The following is a 9,972-nucleotide window of genomic DNA, read 5'->3' as shown; positions in this document are numbered from 1 at the left end:
CTTATAGGAAAGATATGGTCTGGGGCATCTTATATTCCATTTCTTTACTTCCCCCATTCTGGGCCTCAGTTTCCTCAATTGTTATATGATGATTGCTAAGATCCTTCAATTGCTAACACTAAAGGCACAGAAATATGCAGAGAATGAAAAAAAGAAAAACCTATCATTAAACCTATTTGATATTGCAAAAATAGCTTCAGAAAGCCTCGAATTTTTTTTTATTTCCATAAAAGAACAATGCAGAAAACACTTATTTGATATTTTATTGTTGCAACATGACAAGGTGGAAACATGGCGAGAGCTAAGAGACCCAAGTCTTAATATTAGCTACAACACTTTCTAGTGGCATGACTATGGAATTGCAACCTGTGAGTCTCAATTTCCTTTTCTGGAAAACAAAAAAGGGGGGGGGGAGAAGGGAAATAATATTTGCACTGCTGCCTCAGAAAGTTATTGTGAGCAAAGTGCTTTGTAAACCTTGAAGCGCTATAAAAATACAACTTGTCATTATTACAACTGGAGAGCTATATCTTGGTAAGCAAACCAATGGTACAAATCAATAAAAGTTTAAAAAAACTCACACAACAAATTCTTTATTCCTTTTTGTTGCAGAAAATAAATACAGGCGCATATTTCATATGCTTTTCTATAAAAGCATTTCTACAAAATGTCACTGTGTACAACAGTATAACCTTTTGGTTTTTAAAGGTCAAATATCACACAGATAAATTTGTTTTATTAATATCTTATTCATTTGAATCAAGCAACTTTGGAAAAAGGGTAGTTTATGACCTTAAAATATTGTTTTTAAATAGTGAGCTAAACTAAAACAACTGGATCTTTTTTTCCCTTTCTGTTCTTAAACACAAGGAAGTTGGGAATGTGCTTTTTTAAAAAAAAGTTACACACAAACCGCCCCTCCCCAACCCTACCTAACTGTTACAAATTTGGTCTATCCGTATAGAATAAGAAATTTAAAAAAAAAGGGGTGGGAAAAAACCCATAACCCTCTCCACCCCCCAAAAAGGTTCCTTTGAAATATTTAAGATCAAGCATGATACTTCACAGTACATGTTCTATACATTTCCAGTTTGGCCCTTGTTAGCTTAAATGAAAAACAAACAAACAAACAACAACAACAAAAAAAACCCCTCAGTCATCCAAGCCTATATTTCTAAACAGGTAAGACATGGATTCTCCATTATGAATTCGGCGAATGGCTTCAGAAAGGATCATGCTGATATCCACGGTCTTAATTTTGGGGCACTGGAGTTTCTGTATTTCATGTGGAATTGTGTTGGTAACCACTACCTGCCAAGAGAAATAAACCAAATATAAGGTTGAGAAAACTACTTAATTTGCTCTTCAGCAATAGGTCTTATTTTTTAGTTTCAAGGCTAGTCCTGGTGGAAGTATACCAGCATCTTCTAGTAATGGCTTATTTATCTTTATCAAGTTTGTAGTCACTGAACAAGCAGTCCCAGAATATATTTTCATTATGATTTTACCTATGAGGCATACACATTATTTTTTCCCCCTAGCAGCTAACACACACACTGAACAGGCACAACTAGACTCTCTGGTGGCAAGAGAAAAAGAATTCCCCACCCCCCATCCCCATAGGTAGTACTGAGAATATCTGATTGAATTTTAAGGTTTAAGCTTAAAGCTGCAGACTTCACCGCTTTTTGTGGTAGCAAAAAATAAAGAAATTCATTAAGCGATAGCAAAACAAATGACATATAAAAAGTGAATTACTGCAATGTAAAAAACCAAACAAATAAGAGGAATTCTGGGAAATTTTGAGAAAACTTATATGAACTAACCCAGAAAACAAGGTAGAAACAGGAAAACAACATACACAACTACAATAACGTAAAAGAAACCATCATCAAAAGGCGACAAAATACAGACTCAATGCAATGACTAATCTTGTTTCCACAGTTCGATGAAGCATACCTCCCTACTCTCAGTAGAAGTGGAGGCCTACAGGTATAGAATGTTGTTCTAGAAAAAGCTGAATACATTCCCTGCTTCCACTTTCTTACCACCCACTCACTTCTCAAACCTTTGCAATTTGGCTTCTATGACTAAATGGTGCTCTAAGGACACAAAGAAATCTTTGTTGCTAAATCCAATGGGCTTTTTTCATCCTTCTTGACCTCTCTGCTGCTTTTGAAAATGTTGACTGTCCTCCTTGCCGCCCCCATCCCCACCCCCACCCCCACCCCCTGCCTGGATAATCTCCTTCATAGGTTTTCTTGACATTGCTTTTGTTGTGGTTCTCTTCCTATCAGGCTGACGTTTCTTGGTCTACTTTGTGGGATATTTATGGATGTCCTGCCCACACTATAGCATATACCTCAGTGATAGGTCCTGGCTTCTCCTCTCTCTGCTTTCTCAATGATTTCATCAGCTCTCATGGATTTAATTTATTATTTTACATAGATGACACCTAAATCTATTTCGCCCTTAAACCATTCACTCCTCAGTTCCACATCTCCAGCTGCCTTACGGACATCTCTTTCTGGGTATTCCACAGCCACCTCAAAATCAACACACCACAAATAAAACGTTATCTTTTGCACCAAATTGTCTCCTCTTCTTAACTTCCTTATTTCTGATAAGCAAACCATCATTCTTCCAGTCACCTAAGCTTATAAACTAGATGTCATCCACAACCTACTACTCTCATTAATCCCCATACACCACTAGTTGACTAATCTTTTCTTCCACTTCAATATGTAACATTCATTCCCATTTTTCTACTCAACCACAACCATTATAGTTCAAGCCCTCATCACCTCTCTCACTTAGACTATTTTCACTAGCCTCCCAACTGGCTTCCCTTCATCTATTTGTTTTCCTCTCCTATTTGTTCTATTCTCCACAGAGTTGCCAATATTCTGAAACCAAAGGTCTAAGCACACTAAAGAAGCTTTAATGGCTCCCTGCCTTTAGGACAAACTATAAACTCTGGCATGTAGAACCTCTTCACACTCTGACTCCACTTTATCTTTCCAGGTCGATTACACATTATTTCCCATCTCACATAGTATGCTCTAGCCAACAAGCCCACTTGCTATTCTTCACATATTCTCTCCTCAATCTTATTTCTAAATATCTCTCTCTTTACCCCCCTATTCAGAGAACCATCCCTTGTTTTAAAAAAATTTTTTTTTACAGAAACAAGAGAAAGCAGTATAGCAAAACTAACATATCAACATGCACTTTTCCACATCCACACTCCCCAACCTTTCCAACGTTTCTAAACTCTTCTTTTCAGACAAGCTTGGTCATTATAAATAAACAAGATTTAATTCTGTTCTTTCCATTCATGTTCTTGTAGTCTCTGTTTATATTGTTTTTTTCCTTACTTGTTTCAGTCTGCATCAATTCATATAACCTCCTGTTTCCGTGAATCCTTCCCATTCATCACAACATAGCAAGAGTCTTATTATATTGATATACCACCAAACTTTGGTAGGCATCTGCTTTGTTTCTAGTTCCAAAGAAATGCCATGGCTATTTTGGTGCATGGGGGACTTTCCTTTCTGTATCTGACTTAGGGTTATGCTAGCAATGGGATATTTAGTCAAAATGTACAATCATTTTAGATATCTTCACAGCATTACTACAAACTGCATTTTAGAATGGTATCCTTTCCTTAACTGTTACTAGTAATTTTCTGTGGGTTAGGAAACCAGATAACCAAATTTGTTAAGAGTATCAAACATTCAGGCAAAGCATCTGTGGAAGGGCCCAAGTGGCTCTTGCAGAAGCTCTCTCCAGTGGTTCTTTCCCATGCAGAAGCTCGGTTTTGTGACATGTAGTTTAGCTGCTTAGGTCTTTTTAAAAAACATCCTTCTGCTTCTCAGTCTCATGCTGGACAAGGTTACCAGATAAGTGAGAGGTTATTATGATTCTTCTACCCCATTACCACTGTTTCTCTTCTCATAGTTTTGTGTAATACATGTGTTTGACCAAGGGACAGTAAGCATTTTCACCAAAAACAACTTTCCAATTCTTAAAAGGAAACTTCAAATAGTCAAAACCTTGCATATATTCTGAATAACTATAGGATAATATAGATTTTCCCACATTACCTCAGTTGAAATTTAGCTTTAGCAAAGTGCTGGAATGCTATTCTGAATCTGGAAAGCAGATTTATTTACCTCATCAATAGCAGATTCTTCTATTAGTCGGGGAGCATCTGAAGATAGGAGACCATGGGTTGCCATCACAAAGATCTTATAAGCTCCTCTTTCCTTCAGTGTTTCTGCTGCTGCAAGAAAGCTGTCGACATCATCAATAATGTCATCCTGTAAAATTACACATAAAACAAAAATAGATTAGTACCTCTCTGAGGTGGAATCAGAGAAGCAATTTGGAAATAGCTTGTTTTACAATTATCATAAGGCAACAAAATATTTTGCAACATCTAGATAGTATCCACAAGAGTCTACAACAGAATTTTAAAAAGATTTTTTTTTAGAGGCAGTTGAGGTTAAGTGACTTGCCCAGGGTCACACAGCTAGTGAGTGTCAAGTGTTTGGTCTGAGGCCAGCTTTGAACTCAGGTCCTCCTGACTCTAAGACCGGTACTCTATCTATCCACCTAGCTGCCCCTAAAAAAAGAGACATTTTTAATATAATAAAGTAACTGAATTTCTAGCTACTATAACTTAACACAAGCAAACAAGCACTACTTTGGCTTAGTGACACAGCATATTTATTTGAAATACCAAGTAGAATTTATATAGGAGATAGAATTCAAAGACAACTTCCCCAGACCTTTACTTTCTCTGACAAAGACAGAACAGTGAATCGGTATGTGGTAACTTAAAGGAAAAAAATTAATAAACTAAAATTAATTGTTATATTTAGTATTACTAGACCAGAGGTATGATAATAACAGGGGATTGATCTAAACAGCCAGAATTTCTAAAGGTCTAAAGACATGGGAGGAATTAAAAAAGGGAACCAAAAGCCAATCACTTTGAACTTTACTCAAGTCACTGTAATACATATTTTCATGAAACATTTATATAAAAAGACTTATCTGGGTACATGGGACCTAGCCAACTGTGTAAAAATCTTAACAGAGATTATAAAACAATGAAGTTAATTTTAAAAATCATGTTATTTCATGTTCATGTTTTAAAAGTAATTTGTTTTGAAGTTCAAATATCTTGAGATTTCAAAAAAGAAATATTATTGGTTTATAGAAAACCTGGTAACAAAGATAGCAAGACTTAAATTTGTCAGACCTCATCATTGGGTCTGCTGGATGGTGTAATGCTAGCAAAATCAAAGCTATATGACAGTGGGTTCCTCCTTAGAAACTATAAATTAGTATTAGAAATATAACATGTTTTGATCAGTAACTTATAATTATTGCTTTAAAATTTACAAAAATGCCTTCCTCACAACAACTCTGTCAGGTAAACAATATGTGTATTTTCACCTCGGTCTAGAGAACACATGATAGAATGAAAAGGAAACTTGGAAATTTGGAAGTCAGGAGAGACCTAGGTTTGAATCCTGACTCCAACATTCACTAGCTGTATGAACACGGACAAGTCACCTAACTTTTCTGAGTCTTAGAATCTTGAGAAGTAAAATGGAAGTAACAGCACATCTCACATAGGTTTGTTGTCAGGCTCAAATGAGATAACACAGGTAAATCATTTTGCAAACCTTAAAGCAATAAATGTACGTCACCTACCACTGTTATTATTTTATAGGCGCTTCTCAGAGAGATTAGCCATTACGTGGCTAATAAGTTAGAACTTGAGCGCAGGTCTTCTAACTAAAACCAGTGCTTTTTTCCCCACTGTGCCATATTACCTTTCAAAAAGGTCTCCAAAACAACAGCTTCCTGCTAGAATAATAGAACAGCATCTTTTTTACACATACACACACAGAGTTTAGCTGTTTACTCCTCCTTAAAAATAACAACAACAACTAAGGCTAGGCCAGTGATAACCATAACCTTGGATTATTGGATTCAAATTATCCCACAGAGGAATAACCTGGGACCTGGCTATATGGATGGCAACCTTCCCCCATTCCACTATCATATCCCAGTTTCAAGGAAAGGGGAATTAAAAGTATAGGAATGACAGATTTCTAGCCAGGCATATAATATACCTAAGAAAAGTTGGTAAGAATATATTTGTTTGCTGTATTAAAATCTTATCAACTGAGCTTTAAAATAAAAAGTATGGGAAAACACACTCTCTCTCTCTCTCTCACTCACACATACACACAAAATTTCGCCAAACTACATGTCATAAAAGTAGCTACAATGAAAGAAGAATAGTAGTTGAGACATTTATAAGTTCACAGGAGACAAAATACAAGAAAGGCATCAGTGACAGGACCCAATGCTTCAAATCTCTATAAATGTCCAAAGTTTAGGTGATAAGAGGAACTAGAGATCATAATTTAAGGGCAGGTAGGATCCTATGGACTAAAATTCTCTATGTGAAGACAAAGCCCTGGAGAAATGGGAAACTCTCAAAAATAAAATTCTAAAATTCAATGGGAAATAATTCCAGCAGGATGAAAAGCAGAAGTTAAGAAATTAATATGTATGTAACAACAACAAAGATTTTTAAAAGGATGTAGATAAGAGTGAAGCAAGGGCAGCTAACCAGGATGTCTATGAATGTGGTCCTGTAAAAAGCGTCAGATTGCTAAAGCTCAGAAAAACCTGACACTGGCAAAGGAAGCTCAGGATAACAAAAAAGAGTAGGTTGGGTTTTTTTTGTTTTTGCTACACTGGGGTGATAAAAGAAGGGATATGACTGCCCCTTAAGTTGGATAGGACAAAAAATAAGATCAGAAAGAAGCTAGTTTAATGTTATTTTGCTTCTGTTTTCTCTGCTAAGGAGAATGACCTTCACACTGGAAATAAAAGAACAAAAATGCATAATAGGTACCTGGTTGTCTTTGATGAATTCAAGTTACCAGACTCAAACAAACAACATCCTCAGGTACAGAAAGAACTGGCAAAGGGGACATGAACCACTGTTGATAACATGTGAAAGATGAAAAACATACCTCCCCCTTGCCCCCCAAAAGGGATAAAGATAACAAAGGGTGTCTGCCATCTCTAAGCCACATTTAATTTCTAGAAAAATTATGGAACAGATTAAAGAAATCTAGAAAACAAAACAGTGATTATGTCATGAATAGGTCACTCCAAAACTGTCTTATTTCCTTTTTTAAAAAAAAAGAGAGAGAGAGAAAGGTTACTTAACTAGCAGATAAGAATATTGCCAAAGATACAGTTTACCCAGCTAATGACAAAGTATTTCGTGTTATTTTTGTGGAAAAGATGAAAAGGATGGAAAATAATGTAACACAGTAGAGAACACAATACAATTTGATGGCTTTCTGCTTTGGTGGGCTGAAATAATGTAGTGGTATGGCTGAATTCTGGACAGCCTGTGTACATGAGAAAAGAAAATAGCTTTGTGATAATGCTGAGAGACAGAAGCTCTACACCAAATAAAACAAAATTTCCTTGCCTCAGCAGCACACCTGCCAAAGACTAAGCCTGGAGATTCAGATATACAGCACAGAAAGAGCTAAAGGTAGCATAGATGGAACACAGACATAAAAATAAGAGGGTGCCTATATTGTCAATAGATGGTTTCTTTTAAATAATTATCTTTTATTTTTACTTCACCTACATTTCACAATATATCGTTCCTCCTTCCCCTCCTAGAAAGCCATCTCTCTTGACAATTATTAAAAAGGGGAAGGGCAGGGAGAAGAGTTCAGCAAAACTAATCAATACTCAACCAAATCTGACAGTCCTTCACCTCTTCAAAGAAGGCAAGGAGGTACACTCTTACTTCTCTTTTCAGTGGGGAGAGAATTGCACAGGACAGAACGTGGTCATTATAATTTCACAGCACTCAGTTTCCATTTCTTTTGCTGATGTTCTTTCCATTTGCATTGCTGTAGTCACTGTGTATATATTGTTTTCCTGGATGTGATACTTCACTTTACATCAATTCTCATAAGCTTGCCATCTTCTGTATTCATAAAATTATTCCATTACGTTAATGTACCATAATTTTTTAGCCACTCGCCAAATGATAGGTATCTACTTTGTTTCTACTTCTTTGCTACTATAAAAAGCACTGCTATCAATGTTTTGCTGTATAGGGGACATATCTTTTTTGCCTGGATGTTCTTGGAATAAATACCAAGCAGCAGGATTTTTCATCAAAATACAGTTGTTGGATTGTTTTTAGGCAATTGGGGTTTAAGTAACTTGCCCAGGGTCCCACAGCTAGTAAGTGTCAAGTGTCTGGTCTGAGACCACATTTGAACTCAGGTCCTCCTGACTCCAGGGCCAGTGCTCTATCCACTGTGCCACCTAGCTACCCCTAAAATATAGTCTTAATAGCCAAATATCACCTTCCCAACCTGGTGCTATCAGCTTTAAATCCAGATGACAACGCATTAATTTCTCTTTAACTGAAAGCAGATTTTTTTTTTCATCTTGCACAGATAGAGCAAGGAAATAATTTTAACAAACTGCATCTAAACACATTTTGACTATTTTTTCTCTTTATTTACTTTTAAAAAGGGATGGTTAATAACTAAACCTTGCATATGTATAGACTGATGCTGAGTGAAGTGAGCAAAACAAGGAGAACATTGTATGCAGTAGCAGCCATGTTGTGTGACTGACTAACCTGATTGATTCAGCTCTTCTCAGCAATGCAAGGATCTAAGACATCTCCAAAGTCTCATGACGAAAAATGCTATCCACACCTAGAGAAAGAACTATGGAGTTTGAATGCAGATCAAAGCATACTATTTGGTCTTTTTTTTTTCTTCTGTTTTGTTTTGTTTCTTCTTGTGGTTTCTCCTATTGGTTCTAATTCTTCTTTACAACATGACTAATGTGAAAATGTTTAATAGGAATGTATATGTAGAGCCCATATCAGATTGCACACTGTCGGGGAAGTTAAGAAGGGAGGAGAGAAAATTTAAAACTCAAAAGCTTATGGAAGTGATTGTTAAGAACTAAAAATAATTAATTTCCCTATAAAAAGCAGCAGGTATCACAGTATATCCTTGTGAGAATACTCCCCTAACTCAATAAACTCCAATGAATAGGTGATGCAGAGGATAGAGAATTAGGTATGGAGACAGGAAGACCTAAGTTCAAATCCTGCCTCAGATACTTACTAGCTGTGTGACCTTAGGCAAATCACTTAACCTTTGTCTACATCAGTTTCTTCAAATATAAAATGTGGATAATTAACAGCATCTACGTCCCAAGGTGGCACACAGAGGGGACTTAATAAATGCTTGTTTCTGATCCAACCATTCTGGAGAGCAGTACTAGGACTGTATCCCAAAGAAATCATAAAAAAGGGAAAAAGACCTACATGTACAAAAATATTTATAGCAGCACTTTTTGTGGTGGCAAGGGATTGGAAATTGAAGTGATGTCCATCAATGATGGAATATGGAATACTATTGTTCTATAAGAAACAAGCAGGCAGATTTCAAAAAAACCTTGAAGGACTTACATGAATGAAGAGAACAGCACCAGGAGAAAATTGTACTCAGTAACAGCAACATTGTGCAACGACAAACTTTGATAGACTTAGCTCTTCTCATCAATGCAATGATCTAAGACAATTCCAACGGACTCATGATGGAAAATGCTATCCATATCCAAAGAAAAAACTATAAAGTCTGAACGCAAATCAAAGCATACTATCTTCTCTTTTTTTTTCTTCCTGTTCGGATTCTTCTTTCACAACATGACTAATGTGGAAATATGTTTAGTATGACTGTACATGTGTAGCCCATATCAGATTGCTTGCTGTCTTGGGGAAGGGAGGATGGGAGGGAGAAACAAAATCTGGAACTCAAAAACTTACAAATGTGAATGCTGAAAACTATCTCTGCATGTGTTTGGAAAAAATAAAAC

General features: G+C 36.3%; 1 protein-coding gene across 1 annotated transcript in view; it reads right to left on the bottom strand.

The window, feature by feature from the left end:
- Positions 1-249: 249 nt before the first annotated feature.
- Positions 250-9,972, bottom strand: part of PRPSAP2 (phosphoribosyl pyrophosphate synthetase associated protein 2) — a 71,191-nt gene continuing 61,468 nt past the window's right edge. Inside the window, exons 11-12 of the mRNA XM_021004595.2 lie at positions 4,176-4,322; positions 250-1,311 (exon numbers count right to left, since the gene is read on the bottom strand). Coding sequence (XP_020860254.1) covers positions 1,153-1,311; positions 4,176-4,322 — 306 coding nt within the window. The 3' untranslated portion in view covers positions 250-1,152. The remainder of the gene's footprint in view (positions 1,312-4,175; positions 4,323-9,972) is intronic.

This window comes from Phascolarctos cinereus, unplaced genomic scaffold (assembly GCF_003287225.1).
Source record: "Phascolarctos cinereus isolate Bilbo 61053 unplaced genomic scaffold, phaCin_HiC Scaffold_4;HRSCAF=312, whole genome shotgun sequence".
NCBI lineage: Eukaryota > Metazoa > Chordata > Mammalia > Diprotodontia > Phascolarctidae > Phascolarctos > Phascolarctos cinereus.
Note: the sequence above shows the minus strand (reverse complement) of the source record. Positions and strands in the feature narration are given on the sequence as shown.